General features: G+C 42.2%; 1 protein-coding gene across 2 annotated transcripts in view; it reads left to right on the top strand.

Annotated features, from left to right (window-relative positions):
• Positions 1–1,563: 1,563 nt before the first annotated feature.
• Positions 1,564–21,575, top strand: part of mrps5 (mitochondrial ribosomal protein S5) — a 32,752-nt gene continuing 12,740 nt past the window's right edge. The window contains exons 1-6 of one of the 2 annotated variants that reach the window (XM_072436704.1): positions 1,564–1,649; positions 1,912–2,052; positions 4,307–4,432; positions 4,543–4,656; positions 4,753–4,872; positions 18,800–18,834. In XM_072436704.1, the coding sequence (XP_072292805.1) occupies positions 1,601–1,649; positions 1,912–2,052; positions 4,307–4,432; positions 4,543–4,656; positions 4,753–4,872; positions 18,800–18,834 (585 nt within the window). In that variant the 5' untranslated portion in view covers positions 1,564–1,600. Of the gene's footprint in view, positions 1,650–1,905; positions 2,053–4,306; positions 4,433–4,542; positions 4,657–4,752; positions 4,873–18,799; positions 18,835–21,575 lie in introns of both variants that reach the window. The other variant, XM_072436703.1, reaches the window with a different exon arrangement.

Genomic DNA, 21,575 nt, shown 5'->3' on the forward strand with positions numbered 1-21,575 from the left:
CCTGCTGTGCGGTGAAGTTGGATTTGAATGCATGTCATTACACTGTTTATAAGCAGAGTGGATCTCCATGAAGGAGACCATGGGACCAACATCACAGGAGCGCTCTGGGTGGAGTCTGCATCTCCTCCCCATGTTACCGTGGGTTCTCTTCAGGCTCTCCGTCCAAAGGCATGCTTGTGTAAGGTAAAATTTGCAATTCTAAATTGCCCATAGTGAATTAATGAATGAATGTGAGAGTGAATGTTTGTCTGTGTGTTAACCCTGTGCACCCCGCCTAAAGCCCAAAGTCACTGGGATAGGCTCCAGTCACCCACAACCCCTAATGGGAACAAGCGGTAGAAAATGAAAGAATGAACATGTCTTTGCATGTTTTACTGTCCATAAGTGAATTGGTAAAATATTTCATTTCTGATCCAATAATATTTCTGAGGGTAATGGTAGTAAAAATGAGAAATAAAATAAAAGTAAAATAATAGTGACAAAACAGAGCTCCTCCTCATTGGCACCAAATCCACTCTCAATAAAACTGGTCCCTTTTCACTCAGCATCGACACCTCGACCATCACCCCCTCTACCCTGGTACGCAATCTCGGTGTCATCATGGACCCCACCCTCTCCTTCACTCCCCATGTCAGCCACATCGTCAAGACCTCATACTTCCACCTCCGCCGCATCGCCAAAATCCGACACTGCCTCACCCTCCCCGCTGCTGAATCCCTCATCCATGCCTTCATCTCCTCCCGCCTTGACTACTGCAACTCCCTCCTCACTGGCATCTCCTCCCATTCCCTCCACAGACTCCAAATGGTCCAAAACTCCGCTGCCCGCCTCCTCACCCACACCCGGTCCCGTGATCACATCACTCCCGTTCTCCGCTCTCTCCATTGGCTCCCCATCAAGCAGCGCATAAACTTTAAAATACTCCTCCTCACCTTCAAAGCTCTTCACCACCTTGCCCCCCCCTACCTGTCTGACCTCCTCATCCCCCACCGCCCCTCCCGAGCTCTCCGATCCTCCTCCTCTCTCACCCTGACTGCACCAACATCCCGACTCAAAACTTTTGGCGACAGAGCATTCTCCCGAACAGCACCCCGACTCTGGAACTCCCTCCCCCAACCTGTCCGCCACTCTCCCTCACTCACAACATTCAAATCCCGCCTAAAAACATACCTCTTCACCCAAGCCTATGACCTCCCCTACCCCTAGCCTCCTCTACCTCATTGCCTACTCTTCTACCCCCTGTTACATCCCCATCTTTTTCTCTCTACTTCTTCTGTCTTGTTCATTTTATCTGTATATTAATGTGTTCTGTACGTGTTGTCCCCCCCTGTCTGTAAATACCCCCCCTTTTTTATTATGTTCAGCGTCTTTGGGTCACTGAAAAGCGCTATATAAATAAAAGTTATTATTATTATTATTATTATAATATATAGCCTTTAATCCTTTAATATAGCCTTTATTCAGTGTTAGTTAATTTACTGTAGACATTGTAAATATTACATATTATGTAAATATTCAATGAAAGAAAAACAAGGATTTTATTTTTGTACAGGCGTGCTCAGGCCTCCAGTGGGTCTTGGGTCCTAATTCCAATACCAACATGGCGGCGTCCGTGCGAGTGTGCTGTGCCCTCCGTATCACACTCGGAGGTAAGTTAATTTATCATTTTCTCCTCGCGTTATGCACTGTAGACATATTTATTTAATTTCTGCCACTATCTCTCGTTTAGTATAATTATGAATAAACGAGTCCCACTCGTCTTTGTACTCCGACGATGCATAGAACGTCCTCGTTCACATTTCAGCATCTGACATGTTGTGTCATGTGTTATGTGGATGATATATTGCTGTGATCGTATATGTACATGTGTTGGCAAAGGGTGATATGTTTCTATGATTGCGTTAGGAGCAGTGCCCCTCCGTCCCCTCACAGGAACACTTCAGACCCCTCTGTCAACTCGAGCCTCCTTCTGTCTGCACAAACCCACTGCGCTGTTGATAAACCCCGCACTGACATGGCAACAGACCAGACATAGCAGCTTCTTCAACAAGTGTAAGTATTTCAGAGTGTTAAGATTATATAGGTCAGTCTACGTGGCTTATTGTCAAAAGTGTACACATTTTGGTTCAGGAAATAGATAGATAGATATACAGTAGATATTACAGTCCATATTTTCGCATCTACTCATTACATTTTTGCTTAAAGGTGCACAATGTTTTTGTTGTTTTTGTTTGATATTCCAAAGTAAATTTATCTTGCATAGGCCTGTCACAATAACGCATTTCTAAGTGTGATAAATGACTACAGAAAATATAATTGAAACGTTATGCCACAGATGCAATAACACTAAAGCTGGATTAGGCAAGCAGTCCTTTTCAAAGAACCATATTGTAAACCTGTGGTGCAAGATATTAGACATGTACTTTCTTGATGTTAGGGATGTCACAATTTGGAATTTTAGAGTTATGATTATTGTTGTTTATTTTAGTCATATATTTATTCTTGATGATTAAACTGTTTTTTGGTGGGGTCCTAGAGCACAAGGATGGCTGTTGCACACACGACATATCACAATAAAGTACATTCCACATCATACAACAGACACGCAGGGTTTTAGATAGGGGGCTGTCTTCCCGTAATTTGGACGGGGTATTTTAAAATGTGGACGGGCATTTTTGAGTGCAGGTACGGCCATTTTATTAATACATTTTAGAAAAAAGGGAATATTACAGTGTTCTCGCTGAGGGGTTTTGGCCGGCAGGCCCCCACCATGCTGAAAAGATACCGCCAGGTATTAAGATAACCGTGCGCAGCGGCGCGCTACCCAAAAGATAGCGCCAGGCTGTACGCACAGCGCAAGGCGTTAAAAGCGCCGCTTTATTTCGTAAAAGCGTCGGAAAATACGCCGCGATACGCCACTCCTAAGTGGCGGAGTGTGATCATATTGGCTTTCCATAACGGCGCGAGCGCAATTTTTAGTACTTTTTATTAGTCTGGAGAATGCCGAAGCTACTCCTTTTTTTGCCTAGTCGGCCCCCGTAGCCCCGCACAAAATTATTTGGACGGGGTGTTTTCAAATCCTATCTAAAAGCCTGCAGACACGTGACAAACGCATAGCAATTAACAATAGTCCTACTCTACATCCCTGTTCCCTGAATATCCTCACCTTTTTGGTGGTTTGGGAACACAACATTACATCAATTGCAGGTTCATGTTTGTTTTGTCACTGATTGTTTTAACACCAAGATACACCATTTCTTGAAATGGTAACTAAATGCTACCACCTCTGCTGTTCTGTTCAACGTTTTTGGAGGGAAGAGCTCTCTCAGAAGGCAAAAAGGCCAGGGTCTTTCTTTGTTGTTGGAGGATTACTGTATGTACAACAAAGCAATTGTGGGAGAAAAGCCTTGGTGAGAGAGGTAAAAAAGAACCCAAAGATTACTGTGGCTGAGCTCCAGAGATGCAGTTGGGAGATTGGTGAAAGTTCCACAAAGTCAACTATCATCGCCTCCACCAGTCAGGGCTTTATAGCAGAGTGGCTCGACGAAAGCCTTTCCTCCGTGCAAGACATATGAAAACCTGCATAGAGTTTCCCAACCAACACATGAAGGACTCCCACTATGAGAAACAAGATTCTCTGGTCTGATGTGACCAAGATTGAACTTTTTGGCATTTATTCTAAGTGTTATGTTTGGAGAAAACCATGCTCATCACCTGCATAATACAATGCCAACTGTGAAACATGGTGGTGGCAGCATCATGCTATGGGGGTGTTTTACAGCTGCAGGGACAGGACGACTCGTTGCAATTGAAGGAAAGATGAATGGGGCCAAGCACAGACATATCCTTGAAGAAAATCTCTTCCAGAGTGTTTAGGACCTCAGACTGGGCCAAAGGTCCACCTTCCAACAAGACAATGACCCTAAGCACACAGCTAAAATAACAAAGGAGTGGCAGAGGATCCCTAAATCCCAGTGATAAAAACTTGTTGCATCATTCCCAAGAAGACTCATGTATGTACTAGCTCAAAAGGGAGTTTCTACTCAATACTGATCAAAGGGTCTCAATACTTATGATCATGTGATATTTCAGTTTTTCTTTTTAATAAATTTGCAGAAAAAAAATCTACATTTCTGTTTTTTCCTGTCAAGATGGGGTGCCGACTGTATCCTTACTGAGGAATAAAATGAACTTTTTTTGTTTTACTTTTTCCATACAAATGGCTACAATGAAACAAAGAGAAACATTTAAAGGGTCCTCAATACTTTCCCTACCCAAAGACCACGCTAACTCTTACCATCTGCAGTGACAGCGGATGAGTTGTGGAGAGGAGTGTTGGCTGAGTTTGGGGCTGGAGCCAGGAAAGGCAGAGGAAAGCGGACCAAACGAAAACTGAAGAGGGACCTGAACCGAGGGCAGATCATTGGAGAAGGTAACAACTCTGACCTTTTGCGGCTACGAAAATTCAGAATCTAAAACTGATAATATATTTTCATCCAAAACTTAACAAACAAACATAACAAATACTCGCTTTTCGTTCAGGTCGTGGTGGCTTCCTGTGGCCAGGCCTAAATGCTCCTGTCCTGAAGGATGGCTCTGTTCAGAATATGGCCCGACGAGGCGACGCAGAGCAGCAGGTGGTTCAAGCAGATCTAGGTACACAGTCGGTTACTAACAGAGATATTGTAACGCAAGACTATCTGTTGGAGCCTTCTGTGCTGAAAGTATTTGTGTTTATTTTTTTATCAACAGTGCGTCAGAGAGATGAGTGGGAGAAGAAGAGGAGGTTGAAAATCAAGAGGGAGCGAGGATGGACCGGTTCCTCTTGGGGAGGCATCAGTCTGGGACCTCCTGATCCTGGTCCAAATGGAGGTAATGACTGGCTAATAATAATAATATGTAATGGCCTATGTATTGTAAAAATCAGTATAGTAATATTATGGCACGGTATTACCAGTATTAATTGGGCTGGAAATGCCTCATAATTGCCTAATAATAGAAATATTTTGTTTTTAGGCCCGAGCGCCACAAGCTGGCGAGAGGCCTATTAGTCTCGTAAGGCTGTGCAAAGCACGGCTGCGAAAGTGCGCACGTAGTGCGCACGAAATCGAGCGCGAAGCGCTCGCCCACTTCCAAACACTCACTAACGCACTCCTCCACTCATGCACGCCCCGTGCATGCTAATTAGTTGTAGGAAAATGGAACATTACCGTTGTAAACGGGCGAAGCCCGTGCAAAAGTTTGCACTAAACGAGCACTTTACATTGGGATGACGACCGCAAAGCGGTCGTCATCCCCATATAAAGCACTCATTTGCGCTAAGTAGCTCACGAATACGTTCCCCATCTCTTGCATGTTCCGTGCATATAAGCATGTAATGCAAAAATTGAACATTATTACTGTATAGAGGGCCAAAAACACAAAGTGGGCAGAGCCCACTCAAAATTATCGAAAGTACCCCTCAGTGACCAGGGACCCACACCATGAGGTAGGAAAGCGCGAGCACTTTCCGAAAATGTATAGTTTATGATATTTGAAAAATGGGAAACATTGTTTTCGCATCGGAATATTATTAGGCCCGAGCCCCAGCAAGGCAGAGGGCCTATTGCTCCCGCAACGCTGCCGAAGGCAGCGTTGCAACTGTCTGACCAAACATGCGGGCGCAGCCCGCATGTTTGGTACCCCGTCGCCCCTGGCAAGTACAGTGAACTAGCCCATGCCGAAGGCATGGATCATGCATACTTACTCCTGCTATGACAGAAATAGTCAACAATGAGTGAATGGGCGTAGCCCATTCACTCATTGTTGACAACAGCAGCGCGAAAAAACAATCCTGGCATCGACCCGTACGCGAGAACCCATGCCGCAGGCCATGCTTGTTTCTGCTCAAATCAATGGAAGTCTATGGGGAATGGGCGGGGCATCCCGACGAAATAGGGAGTGACGAGCGCGTAAGCGCTCGTAATGATGATTCCACCCCATGGCGGCATGGGGAAGGCTTAGAGCTTTCAAACGATGTATAATTTGTTGTTATAGTGCAAACGGCTATATTGTTTTTGCTAAAAATATTTAGGCCCGAGCCCCAGCAGGGCGGAGGGCCTATTGCTCCCGCAACGCTGCCGAAGGCAGCGTTGCAACTGTCTGACCAAACATGCGGGCGCAGCCCGCATGTTTGGTACCCCGTCGCCCCTGGCAAGTACAGTGAACTAGCCCATGCCGAAGGCATGGATCATGCATACTTACTCCTGCTATGACAGAAATAGTCAACAATTAGTGAATGGGCGTAGCCCATTCACTAATTGTTGACAACAGCAGCGCGAAGCGCTGCATTCCTCCAAAAACCCTCCTGGCATCGTCCCGTATGCGAGAATCCATGCCGCAGGCATGGGCCATGCTTGTATCTGCTCAAATCAATGGAAGTCTATGGGGAGTGGGCGGGGCATCCCGACGGAATAGGGAGTGACGAGCGCGTAAGCGCTCGTAATGATGATTCCACCCCATGGCGGCATCGGGAAGGCTTAGAGCTTTCAAACGATGTATCATTTGTTGTTATAGTAAAAACGGCTATATTGTTTTTGCTAAAAATATTATTATTATTATTATTATTATTATTATTTTTCTTGTTCTTCTTCAGCGCTTTGATCTCTAATTTGACCCCCTGAACATGCTCAAAAACTCACCAAACTTTGCCCAAAATTCAGAATCGGCGAAAAATTTTATTTTTTCTGGGCCATTTTTTTTTTCGTTAAAAAATGGCGCGACAGCGCCACCGACAAAAGTCAAAATACATTGCGCCTATGGGAGACGCCCCGAGGTCAACTTTGGCGTAAAGCTACGAAATTCGGGACACGCATTCCTCTCGTGAGGATAAACAAAAAAAATCATTGTGGCCATGCCCCCAAACTTACCCTATGGCCGCCATCTTCCTTTGAAAATGAAAACAAGCTGAGTTAGCCATTTTGTTTACGTCAAACTTTGACGAACTCCTCCTAGGGCGTTTTGCCCACCGACTTCAAAATCGGCGTACGTCCTCTGGACAAGTGGGGCATCTAAAGTTATTCAATTTTTTGATATACCTTTTACGGTCTGTGTGCGGCGCAGCCGCAAAGTTGGACAACTTATTTTGGAATATTGCAGGTCTAAAAATTGCTCCCATTTGATCAAAACCAGTCCGATTAGGACCAAATTTGAATCAGTTGTTAAACTTTCTAGTTTGGACCAGTTTATGATGACAAAATTGAAATGGCAGTGATAGCGCCCCCTACAGAGTGACCTTTAAATTAACATTGAAGGTCAAAAATTAGTTTTACCAAAATTGTCTAAACTTTACCCAAAATTCTATTTTGCCGTCCCGATCACAAAAGCCAATCACAAAAATGCCTAATTTTTTACGCCGTAGTCGTAGCGATGACAGAAACCTCCCATGTTATCCCTATGGGAAAACCACAAAATCTCTCAAATTACCACATTTTTATGTTTTACACTTTAACGAAGTCCTCCTAGTGCGTTTTGCCCACCAACCTCAAAATCGGTGTACGTCCTCTAGACAAGTGGTGTATCTAAAGTTATCCAAATTTTAAGGATAACTTTTACGGTCTTTGTGCGACGGAGCCGCAAACGTTTCCCAGAATTCTGACTATTTGGCCTTCAGAGTGGCCTATAAACAATAGAGTTTTTCCAAATGACATGATATTTTGAACAAAATTCTAATTTGCCATCCTGATCATAAAAGTATGAGAGCCAAAGTCATATTTTGTACGGCGTAACCGTAGCGTTGACAGAAACATCCCATGTTATCCTTATGGGAAAATCGTAGAATCGCTCAAATCACCACATTTTTACGCTTCACACTTTAACAAACTCCTCCTAGGGCGATTGTCCGATCAAGCTCATATTTGGGGGAAATCATCTACACAAGCGGGCCATCCAAAGGTATCCATATTTTGATTCCAAGTGTCACGGTCTCTGTGCGCTGGAGCTGCACATTTGACCGACATTTGTGTTCATTTGCACTGGTTAAGCACAGCATTGTACATGTCCAATGTGTCGCTGTCTTAGTTCTTAGACAATTGCGTTAGCGCCATCTCTGTAAAATGCAGAGAGCAGAGTCGGAAGGCCGGCGGCCCGCGAGGGCCGTTGGATGCCGCTTGCGGCTTTAATTTTTATTGTTCTTCTTCAGCGCTTTGATCTCTAATTTGACCCCCTGAACATGCTCAAAAACTCACCAAACTTTGCCCAAAATTCAGAATCGGCGAAAAATTTATTTTTTTCTGGGCCATTTTTTTTTTCGTTAAAAAATGGCGCGACAGCGCCACCGACAAAAGTCAAAATACATTGCGCCTATGGGAGACGCCCCGAGGTCAACTTTGTCGTAAAGCTACGAAATTCGGGACACGCATTCCTCTCGTGAGGACAAAAAAAAAATATTATTGTGGCCACGCCCCCAGACTTACCCTATGGCCGCCATCTTCCCTTGAAAATGAAAACACGCTGTGTTAGCCATTTTGTTCACGTCAAACTTTGACGAACTCCTCCTAGGGCGTTTTGCCCACCGACTTCAAAATCGGCGGACGTCCTCTGGACAAGTGGGACATCTAAAGTTATCCAATTTTTTGAGATACCTTTTACGGTCTGTGTGCGGCGCAGCCGCAAAGTTGGACAACTTATTTTGGGATATTGCAGATCTAAAAATTGTTCCCATTTGATCAAAACAAGTCCGATTAGGACCAAATTTGAATCAGTTGTTCAACTTTCTAGTTTGGACCAGTTTATGATGACAAAATTGAAATAGGCGCGATAGCGCCCCCTACAGAGTGACCTTTAAATTAACATTGAAGGTCAAAAATTAGTTTTACCAAAATTTTCTAAACTTTGCCCAAAATTCTATTTTGGCGTCCCGATCAAAAAAGCCAATCAGACAAATGCCTTAATTTTTACGGCGTAGTCGTAGCGATGACATAAACCTCCCATGTTATCCCTATGGGAAAACCGCTAAATCTCTCGAATATCCACATTTTTCTGTTTCAAACTTTGACGAACTCCTCCTAGTGCGTTTTGCCCACCGACCTCAAAATCGGTGTACGTCCTCTAGACAAGTGGTGCATCTAAAGTTATCCAAATTTTAAGGATAACTTTTACGGTCTCTGTGCAACGGAGCCGCAAACGTTTCCCAGAATTCTGACTATTTGGCCTTTAGATTGGCCTGTAAACAATAGAGTTTTTCCAAATGACATGACATTTTGCACTAAATTCTAATTTGCCATCCTGATCATAAAAGTATGAGAGCCAAAGTAATATTTTGTATGGCGTAACCGTAGCGATGACAGAAACATCCCATGTTATCCTTATGGGAAAATCGCAAAATCGCTCAAATCACCACATTTTTACGCTTCACACTTTAACAAACTCCTCCTAGGGCGATTGTCCGATCAAGTTCATATTTGGAGAATATCATCTACACAAGCGGGGCATTAAAAGTTATCCATATTTTGATTCTAAGTGCTACGGTCTCTGTGTGGCGGACCCGCAAATATATGTCAGAAATGGGAAAACAGCGAAATCCTTGAAATGTTCACATTTACGCTTCACACTTTAACAAACTCCTCTGTGGGCAATAGCTCGATCAAGCTTTACTTTGGGAAAAATCATCTACATAAGCGCGGCATCAAAAGTTATCCATATTTTTATTCCAAGTGCTACGGTCTCTGTGCGGCGGAGCAGCAAATTTGACTGACACTTGTGTTGATTTGTACTGGATTGGCCATGTCAATTGTGTCGCCGTCTGTCAAGTTCTTTTTTTATTCAACACACAATAAGGGCGCCATCTTTATCAAGTCGAAAGCACAGAGTCGGAAGGCCGGCGGCCCGCGAGGGCCGTTGGATGCCGCTTGCGGCTTTAATTTTTCTTGTTCTTCATCGCTTTGAACTCTAATTTGACCCCCTGAACATGCTCAAAAACTCACCAAACTTTGCCCAAAATTCAGAATCGGCGAAAAATTTATTTTTTTCTGGGCCATTTTTTTTTTCGTTAAAAAATGGCGCGACAGCGCCACCGACAAAAGTCAAAATACATTGCGCCTATGGGAGACGCCCCGAGGTCAACTTTGACGTAAAGCTACGAAATTCGGGACACGCATTCCTCTCGTGAGGACAAACAAAAAAAAATCATTGTGGCCACGCCCCCAGACTTACCCTATGGCCGCCATCTTCCTTTGAAAATGAAAACACGCTGTGTTAGCCATTTTGTTCACGTCAAACTTTGACGAACTCCTCCTAGGGCGTTTTGCCCACCAACTTCAAAATCGGCGTACGTTCTCTGGACAAGTGGGGCATCTAAAGTTATCCAATTTTTTGAGATACCTTTTACGGTCTGTGTGCGGCGCAGCCGCAAAGTTGGACAACTTATTTTGGAATATTGCAGATCTAAAAATTGCTCCCATTTGATCAAAACCAGTCCGATTAGGACCAAATTTGAATCAGTTGTTAAACTTTCTAGTTTGGACCAGTTTAGGCTGACAAAATTGAAATGGGCGCGATAGCGCCCCCTACAGAGATACCTTTAAATTAACATTGAAGGTCAAAAATTTGTTTTACCAAAATTTTCTAAACTTTACCCAAAATTCTATTTTGGCGTCCCGATCAAAAAAGCCAATCAGACAAATGCCTTAATTTTTACGGCGTAGTCGTAGCGATGACATAAATCTCCCATGTTATCCCTATGGGAAAACCGCTAAATCTCTCGAATATCCACATTTTTCTGTTTCAAACTTTGACGAACTCCTCCTTGTGCGTTTTGCCCACCGACCTCAAAATCGGTGTATGTCCTCTAGACAAGTGGGGCATCTAAAGTTATCCAAATTTTAAGGATAGCTTTTAAGGTCTCTGTGCGACGGAGCCTCAAACGTTTCCCAGAATTCTGACTATTTGGCCTTCAGAGTGGCCTATAAACAATAGAGTTTTTCCAAATGACATGATATTTTGCACAAAATTCTAATTTGCCATCCTGATCATAAAAGTATGAGAGACAAAGTCATATTTTGTACAGCGTAACCGTAGCCATGACAGAAATATCCCATGTTATCCTTATGGGAAAATCGCGAAATCCCTCAAATCACCACATTTTTACGCTTCACACTTTAACAAACTCCTCCTAGGGCGATTGTCCGATCAAACTCATATTTAGGGAAAATCATCTATACAAGCGGGGCATCAAAAGCTATCCATATTTTTATTCTAAGTGCTACGGTCTCTGTGTGGCGGACCCGCAAATATATGTCAGAAATGGGAAAACAGCGAAATCTCTAAAATGACCACATTTTTACGCTTCACACTTTAACAAACTCCTCCTAGGGCGATAGCTCGATCAAGTTCATATTTGGGGGAAATCATCTACACAAGGGAAGCATCAAAAGTTAGTCATATTTGGATTCTAAGTGCTACGGTCTCTGTGCCGTGGAGCTGCAAATATACTGTCACAAATGGGAAAAACGCTAAATCTATGAAATGTTCAAATTTATGCTTCACACTTTAACAAACTCCTCCGTGGGCAATAGCTCGATCAAGCTTTACTTTGGGAAATATCATCTACACAAGCGGGGCATCAAAAGTTATCCATATTTATATTCTAAGTGCTACGGTCTCTGTGCGGCGGAGCAGCACATTTGACTGACACTTGTGTTCATTTGCACTGGATTGGCCATGTCCAATGTGTCTCCGTCTGTCAAGTTCTTTTTTAATTCAACACAATAAGGGCGCCATCTTTATCAAGTCGAAAGCGCAGAGTCGGAAGGCCGGCGGCCCGCGAGGGCCGTTGGATGCCGCTTGCGGCTTTAATTTTTCTTGTTCTTCATCGCTTTGAACTCTAATTTGACCCCCTGAACATGCTCAAAAACTCACCAAACTTTGCCCAAAATTCAGAATTGGCAAAAAATTTAGTTTTTTCTGGGCCATTTTTTTTTTCGTTAAAAAATGGCGCGACAGCGCCACCGACAAAAGTCAAAATACATTGCGCCTATGGGAGACGCCCCGAGGTCAACTTTGTCGTAGAGCTACGAAATTCGGAACACACATTCCTCTCGTGAGGACAAAAAAAAAATGTTATTGTGGCCACGCTCCCAGATTTACCCTATGGCCGCCATCTTCCTTTGAAAATGAAAACACGCTGTGTTAGCCATTTTGTTCACGTCAAACTTTGACGAACTCCTCCTATGGCGTTTTGCCCACCGACTTCAAAATCGGCGGACGTCCTCTGGACAAGTGGGGCATCTAAAGTTATCCAATTTTTTGAGATACCTTTTACGGTCTGTGTGAGGCGCAGCCGCAAAGTTGGACAACTTATTTTGGAATATTGCAGATCTAAAAATTGCTCCCATTTGATCAAAACAAGTCCGATTAGGACCAAATTTGAATCAGTTGTTAAACTTTCTAGTTTGGACCAGTTTAGGCTGACAAAATTGAAATGGCCGCGATAGCGCCCCCTACAGAGTGACCTTTAAATTAACATTGAAGGTCAAAAATTAGTTTTACCAAAATTGTCTAAACTTTACCCAAAATTCTATTTTGCCGTCCCGATCACAAAAGCCAATCAGACAAATGCCTTAATTTTTACGGCGTAGTCGTAGCGATGACAGAAACATCCCATGTTATCCCTATGGGAAAACCACAAAATCTCTCAAATTACCACATTTTTATGTTTCACACTTTAACGAACTCCTCCTAGTGCGTTTTGCCCACCAACCTCAAAATCGGTGTACGTCCTCTAGACAAGTGGGGCATCTAAATTTATCCAAATTTTAAGGATAACTTTTACGGTCTCTGTGCGACGGAGCCGCAAACGTTTCCCAGAATTCTGACTATTTGGCCTTCAGAGTAGCCTATAAACAATAGAGTTTTTCCAAATGACATGATATTTTGCACAAAATTCTAATTTGCCATCCTGATCATACAAGTATGAGAGCCAAAGTCATATTTTGTACGGCGTAACCGTAGCGATGACAGAAACATTCCATGTTATCCTTATGAGAAAATCGTAGAATCGCTCAAATTACCACATTTTTACGCTTCACACTTTAACGAACTCCTCCTAGGGCGATTGTCCGATCAAACTCATATTTGGGGAAAATCATCTACACAAGCGGGGCATCAAAACTTATCCATATTTTTAATCCAAGTGTCACGGTCTCTGTGCGGCGGACCCGCACATTTGACCGACATTTGTGTTCATTTCCACTGGATTGGCCATGTCCAATGTGTCCCCGTCTGTCAAGTTCTTTTTTAATTCAACACACAATAAGGGCGCCATCTTTATCAAGTCGAAAGCGCAGAGTCGGAAGGCCGGCGGCCCGCGAGGGCCGTTGGATGCCGCTTGCGGCTTTAATATTATTATTATTTTTCTTGTTCTTCATCGCTTTGAACTCTAATTTGACCCCCTGAACATGCTCAAAAACTCACCAAACTTTGCCCAAAATTCAGAATCGGCGAAAAATTTTGTTTTTTCTGGGCCACTTTTTTTTTTCTAAAAAAATGGCGCGACAGCGCCACCGACAAAAGTCAAAATACATTGCGCCTATGGGAGACGCCCTGAGGTCAACTTTGTTGTAAAGCTACGAAATTCGGAACACGCATTCCTCTTGTGAGGACAAAAAACAAATATTATTGTGGCCACGCCCCCAGACTTACCCTATGGCCGCCATCTTCCTTTGAAAATGAAAACACGCTGTGTTAGCCATTTTGTTCACGTCAAACTTTGACGAACTCCTCCTAGGGCGTTTTGCCCACCGACTTCAAAATCGGCGGACGTCCTCTGGACAAGTGGGGCATCTATAAAGTTATCCAATTTTTTGAGATACCTTTTACGGTCTGTGTACGGCGCAGCCGCAAAGTTGGACAACTTATTTTGGGATATTGCAGATCTAAAAATTGTTCCCATTTGATCAAAACAAGTCCGATTAGGACCAAATTTGAATCAGTTGTTCAACTTTCTAGTTTGGACCAGTTTATGATGACGAAATTGAAATGGGCGCGATAGCGCCCCCTACAGAGTGACCTTTAAATTAACATTGAAGGTCAAAAATTTGTTTTACCAAAATTTTCTAAACTTTACCCAAAATTCTATTTTTGCGTCCCGATCAAAAAAGCCAATCAGACAAATGCCTTAATTTTTACGGCGTAGTCGTAGCGATGACATAAACCTCCCATGTTATCCCTATGGAAAAACCGCTAAATCTCTCGAATATCCACATTTTTCTGTTTCACACTTTAACGAACTCCTTCTAGTGCGTTTTGCCCACCGACCTCAAAATCGGTGTACGTCCTCTAGACAAGTGGGGCATCTAAAGTTATCCAAATTTTAAGGATAGCTTTTACGGTCTCTGTGCGACGGAGCCGCAAACGTTTCCCAGAATTCTGACTATTTGGCCTTCAGAGTGGCCTATAAACAATAGAGTTTTTCCAAATGTGTAAATGAGGCGTTGGGAAGGAGACCCAATCTTGCGACCTCTGAAGGACTGTATAATTACTGGATATATATTTCCCTAATCTTCCCAGGTTGTCCGGCCAGAACAAAGGAGGACGTCAGCTTTGCTTATCACTCTTTATTTGCTTGAGGTTCGGGGTTAGATGTGTGGTTTGATGTTTGGTTTCTACAATACAGAAGTACAGTGAATAGTGGATATTAAAACACAATAATTCAATGAATATAGACAGATAAACATAGAATATACAGACAGTAAAGGTGTGAATAGTTTGCAACGTTAAAACAAGTTCAAATGGGAAATAAACAGTATATAAGCAGCAACATTCACAACAACACAACAGAGCAATGATCTCCAGCCATTTTCTCGCCAAAAACTATAAATTCCGATCGTCCTTGAACGCATCACTACTAGCGCCAGCGTGCTGCAGAGTGATGCTGGCCTATGGGCCGTGAACGCATCGTCGGCGCAGATTACACTGCCGAGATGGAGCCGGATAAATAAGACAAACTAACTACAGGTAATGACTAATAGTAGCACAGTTAAAACAGACAAAGACGAAGCATTAGGAGGATTAAACTCACATTCTCAAGGACCAAACACACAGGAAAAGCACACGAGGAACGGGAAGCAGACGGAGGCACCGTGCCATACGAAGGGGGAAAACAACACAACTTTGCTAAACGCACAGAAGTCCCGTCAGGTGCTGAACTATGATTGGTGGAGAGTAAGAGGACGTGATTGGCTGGACTATAGCTGGAGATCAGGTTACAAATAGAGAATAGGAACGTAAAGAATAGCTCTAATAATAAACTAATAACTAAACCGGAGTGACTAACTAAATGATGGACAAATCAAACACTATATTTACATGCAGACACTAGACCCTTGTTAACAAAATGACATGATATTTTGAACAAAATTCTAATTTGCCATCCTGATCATAAAAGTATGAGAGCCAAAGTCATATTTTGTACGGCGTAACCGTAGCGATGACAGAAACATCCCATGTTATCCTTATGGGAAAATCGTAGAATCGCTCAAATCACCACATTTTTACGCTTCACACTTTAACGAACTCCTCCTAGGGCGATAGCCCGATCAAGTTCATATTTGGAGAATATCATCTACACAAGCGGGGCATCAAAACTTATCCATATTTTGATTCTAAGTGCTACGGTCTCTGTGTGGCGGACCCGCAAATATATGTCAGAAATGGGAAAACAGCGAAATCTCTGAAATGTTCACATTTACGCTTCACACTTTAACAAACTCCTCTAAGGGCAATAGCTCGATCAAGCTCATATTTGAGGAAAATCATCTACACAAGCGGGGCATCAAAAGTTATCCATATTTTTATTCCAAGTGTCACGGTCTCTGTGTGGCGGACCCGCACATTTGACCGACATTTGTGTTCATTTGCACTGGATTTGCCATGTCAATTGTGTCGCCGTCTGTCAAGTTCTTTTTTAATTCAACACAATAAGGGCGCCATCTTTATCAAGTCGAAAGCGCAGAGTCGGAAGGCCGGCGGCCCGCGAGGGCCGTTGGATGCCGCTTGCGGCTTTAATTCTTCTTCTTCTTCTTCTTCTCGGGACCAACCCCCCCATTTTTCACCCAGTGAACATTGACGAAAAGTCACAAAAATTTGCACACCTCTAAAAATTGTGCCTCTCTACATTCTGGCTATTTCCCTTTTCTAAAATAAAAAAAAATTGGCGCGTCAGCGCCCCCAAATGTACCAAAAATGCATTGAGGGATGGGAAATGACCCCAAAAAAATCTGATCGTAGAATCATGAAATTTGGCGCAGAGGTAGATGGTGACAAGAGAAGTAAAAAATATTATTACGGCAACGCCGTCTGCCCAACCAAATGTCGGCCATATTGCTTCAAAAATGGCTAAACATGACTTCGGAGTTTTTCCAAACGTCGTACTTTTACAAACTCCTCCCAGGGCGTTGGCCCTAAAAAGCTGAAATTTGGTGAAAATGCTACTGAGGAGTGGGACATCAAAAGTTATCCAAATTACATTGATACCTCTCACGGTCTCTGTGCGGCGAAGCCGCAAACTGTAGCTAGAATTTCAGAAATCTCCCATATGTAAAATTTCTGCCGTTTGCGCAGATAAAGTCCGAATTGCGTCAAATTAGAATCAGTTGTTAAACTCTTTGCCCTAAACCTACTTGAAGTGAAATAAATTTATTTGGCGCCACAGCGCCCCCTACAGATTTTATATGGAGGTTGAATGTTTAGTTTTGCGAAATTATCTGAAATTTGACACACAACTCAATTTTGGCATCCCCATCAAAAAAGTCAGTGAGACCCATGTCATAATTGTTATGGCGTTGCCGTAGCGATGACCAAAACCTCCCATGTTATTCCAATGGGGAAATCGCCAGAACATGTTTACACTTTAGACTTTCACAAACTCCTCCCAGGGCGTTAGCCCTATTAACCTGAAATTTGTTGAGACTCATCTTCAGGGGTGGACCATCAAAAGATATCCACATTTTTATTCAAAGAGTCACGGTGTCTGTGCGGCAAAGCCGCACATTTTGCCAAGAATTCAAAATAAAATTGCTTTTTGATGGTAAAACAAAGGGGAGAAGATGTGACAGCGTCACAGATTCAGCAGTAGGCGTAATAAAAGGACAATTGGGGCGCGTTAGCGCCCCCTCCTCTTGCGGCGTGGCGGCGGCGTAGCGAGGGCCGATCATTGCCGCTTGCGGCTATATTTTTCTTTTGTTTTTATTCTTGTCCCCTTAGATATTGGGTGTCTGGTTTCCAAAATATAGAGAAAATGTAACTTTACATTCAAGTATTTTCATTCAGTTATTATTAGCTGATATATTGAGATAAACCACCAAGAGAGATACATTTTTCTTTGCGCTTCCATGTGCTCTGTAACATCCTTGTCTTTATTAAAGCTCTGACCTGAAAGTGACAAGTGAAAATTACACTGGGCCAAAAGCTGAACTATAATGAGACTGTCTGATTTGATCTCGCATTCATCTTACACCATTACGCTATAATTCACCATATGCGTTTTTATGGCACACTCTTCTAGTCTGTAATACTACTTAATGTTGTCAAAAGTCTGTATATTCTTTGATCACATGTTTTCATTATTAATAGACTGATGTGTGGTCCATGGGAGTAAGGTGAATCTGCTGACTCGGGTCACTAGTAGAAATCAGATGTGCTGCCACAAGAGGAACTTTAACTCATGCAAAGTACTTTTTATGATGAGTTATGGTGCTTTATGAATGTTGGTCTTCAATTACTTTTACATTATTTAGTGACACATTCACTGGAGTACAACCTTTTTTCAAAGTTTTTATGGTGATTTGTGAATATTTAATATCTAAAATTTGGGATGAAGATGACACACATTTATTGAATTTAACATTTAAAATATTGTTAGTTATTGAATATGCAACTTTGTAACTCAACATAGTTCACCATCACAATAGTTACAAAGGTTTAAATGGAAAAGATGAAGGTTGTAGTAGATTTATGATGTCAGTATTGATAAGTGCTCGGCGGTGCTGAGACTAAACCAAATCCAAAACAAAAAGTAAAGGTTCATAATTCCCATAAATCACCTTAGAAATAGTTCATATTGATATTAAAAAAGAAAAGGTTGTATTGCATGGACATAATTCATAAGTGTTGTCAGTTTAGTCTCTGGTCTGATTTTGTATGTTATGGCAAATGTTGCTGAACAATAAAGTTACCCAGACACTTACTGTTGAACGGTTTTCTTTTGGATAAACGTGGTAAACAATTGTTCAGTACCTTGAATAAAATGTCTAAGACATCAGCTCAGTTTCAAATAAAACCAAATGCAATGGCTTGCCTCCCATTCTTTACAGTTAAACTCTGTTCTATCCATTTACGTCAAACTGCAGACACTGTAGGGACTTTGTGAACCTTTTAAGTTTCCCCCTTTCTTCTGGGTTCCCTCCTTATACATCTTCTGTAACCATCCTATACAAGCTCTTGTCAAGGGAGCAGAATGTGTGAGCTATGCTGTTATGTTGCTTCTCTCTGATCACGTTTTCCCCTTTTCAGCTGCAGGGTGTGTATTCTCCTTGGAGTTTTGCAGACAGGTCTTGTTTATAGCTAATTAGTTAGAAGTAAACAGGGTTCTGTTGAGAGGGCAACATCCTTGAGAGGTCACTGACAATGAAAAGAGTTAACTTGTTTTGCTGCAAGGCCACAGGAGCTTTTATCCAAACGCTGTTTTAATTGCTGTTTCTTTTGTGCTTGAGTTTAATATAAAAAACTAAACTGATTCCTCCAATGTTTTGTTTTGCTTTTTCAGAAACGTATGAAGACTTTGATTCACGTGTCATTGAGGTGAGCTTTTTAATATTCAATAATAACTTTATATTCAATAAGTTTGTTAAAGGGAAGGAGAACCATACCACTAAGTCTGCCCCTGCAGAATAGAGACCTTTCATCCAAATTACCTGTTGAAATGTCAGCCTTGATTGGATTCATGTAATTTCCTTCAAGCTGTAATGTTGATTATGCATAATAACATGACTTGCATAAGATGCTTTTCTTGCCCAAAAACTTGTTGTTCCTTATGTTTTGACACCTTTATTAGAAGGTAGTATTGGAGCATCAGTGGCTCTGTGGATGCATACTGACCCCGTCACATGAGCCGCAGTTATGGAGAAGCTCTGTCACACTGCTCATTAACTCCATGTTCACTTGTGGATGTTTGTTGATGTTCATCAGACTCACTGAGGTCATTATAAATAGTACTGTCTTCTTCACTTGTTATGCCTGATTCCCTCTGCACTTAGGCAGATTTATTCCAATCAAAACAGTTCATTAATAAAATCAAGAAATCGCCAATAAAAGCATTTGTATTCATGAGTCACATCATAATAATATTCCAAAAGCTTTTCTGAGGCCATTCCATTTAAGTTGTAACGCTATCATTTATTATTTCTAATTTAATGATGAACCACTGATGAAGCCAAGCAGATTCAAACTGCTGCGTGTGTAAGACGAGATAACCGTTTCAAATGGCTGTGCTTCATTTAGATTCTTACTGTGTCACGCTGTATTTTACCTTGATTCAATTACCGCTAATGGAGCCTTTAAACTAATGGTGGGAATGACACAGTGGTCTGAATACACAGTGCTTCACACTGTAGACTGACATGACATAACATTTGCATATACTTACTGCACTGTACACATGTGCTTTGTGTGTCACGTTGGTCTTCCCCATCCCTTAGACTACGCTGAACCAGAGCTGTCCAGACATTAGGCTCCCCTGGAAAACTGATGGCGCTTTTATGGTGCAATTCCACTCTATAAATATCCACTGTGTGTGCTGGTCTATGTGTGTGCCTCTATAAATTCTGGACTAATGAAATGAAAAGAGCTTACTGGAATAAAAAGCTTGTCTCTCAAGGACAATGATGCTGGCATGCCATTAGTGAACACATCCAACAAGAGGAAAGGGCGAAAGAGAAAGGAGGGAGGCGGGAGGGAGGGAAAGTTTGGGAAAGTTTAATCAGTGACAGTGGAAATGTAGTTCAGCCAATGAAGCACCAGACCAAAACTAATACAAGATTTGATGAGGCATCATTAGTACTGAGGGATTTAGAGGGTTATTGTACTGTAGCTCAATATTAATCAGAGTTAATGATATTTGGAAAAAGACTATTAAAGATGAGGCATAATGACTGTATTTTTCACATGTAGGTGCAGTGGAAGTGAAAGTATGGTGAAAAAGTGGACATGACTATTCTGTGTCAAATTGAGTCTGAGTCTACATTGGTTTTAATTGGAGTACACAGACGTTTTTTTGTAAATTTAGTTCTGTCTGCATCTAATAATAATAATAAATATAGCCGCAAGCGGCAATGATCGGCCCTCGCCACACCACCGCCGCCACGCCGCTAGAGGAGGGGGCGCTAACGCGCCCCAATTGTCCTTTTATTACGCCTACTGCTGAATCTGTGACGCTGTCACATCTTCTCCCCTTTGTTTTACCATCAAAAAGCAATTTTATTTTGAATTCTTGGCAAAATGTGCGGCTTTGCCGCACAGACACCGTGATTCTTTGAATAAAAATGTGAATAACTTTTGATGGTCCACCCCTGAAGATGAGTCTCACCAAATTTCAGGTTAATAGGGCTAACGCCCTGGGAGGAGTTTGTGAAAGTCTAAAGTTTAAACATGTTCTGGCGATTTCCCCATTGGAATAACATGGGAGGTTTTGGTCATCGCTACGGCAAAACCATAACAATTATGACATGGGTCTCATTGACTTTTTTGATGGGGATGCCAAAATTGAGTTGTGTGTCAAATTTCATAAAATTTCGCAAAACTAAATATTTAACCTCCATATAAAATCTGTAGGGGGCGCTGTGGTGCCAAATTAATTTATTTCACTTCAAGTAGGTTTAGCGCAAAGAGTTTAACAACTGATTCTAATTTGACGCAATTCGGACTTTATCTGCGCAAACGGCAGAAATGTTAAATTTGGGAGATTTCTGAAATTCTAGCTAAAGTTTGCGGCTTCGCCGCTCAGAGACCGTGAGAGGTATGTCATTTGAATAACTTTTGATGTCCCACTCCTCAGTAGCATTTTCACCAAATTTCAGCTTTTTAGAGCCAACACCCTGGGAGGAGTTCGTAAAAGTACGACGTTTGGAAAAACTCCAGAGTCATGCTTAGCCATTTTTGAACCAATATGGCCGACATTTGGTTGGGCGGACGGTGTTGCCGTAGTAATATTTTTTACTTCTCTTGTCACCATCTACCTCTGCGCCAAATTTCATGATTCTACGATCAGATTTTTTTTGGGTCATTTCCTATCTCTCAATGCATTTTTGGAACATTTGGGGGCACTGATGCGCCAATTTTTTTTATTTTAGAAATGGGAAATAGCCAGAATGTAGAGAGGCACAATTTTTAGAGGTGTGCAAATTTTTGTGACTTTTCGTCAATGTTCACTGGGTGAAAAATAGGGGGGTTGGTCCCGAGAAGAAAGAAAGAATATTAAAGCCGCAAGCGGCATCCAACGGCCCTCGCGGGCTGCCGGCCTTCCGACTCTGCACTTTCGACTTGAT

Source organism: Eucyclogobius newberryi, unplaced genomic scaffold (genome assembly GCF_026437365.1).
Source record: "Eucyclogobius newberryi isolate DKJ021-1_F unplaced genomic scaffold, fEucNew1.0.hap1 SCAF_8, whole genome shotgun sequence".
Lineage (NCBI taxonomy): Eukaryota > Metazoa > Chordata > Actinopteri > Gobiiformes > Gobiidae > Eucyclogobius > Eucyclogobius newberryi.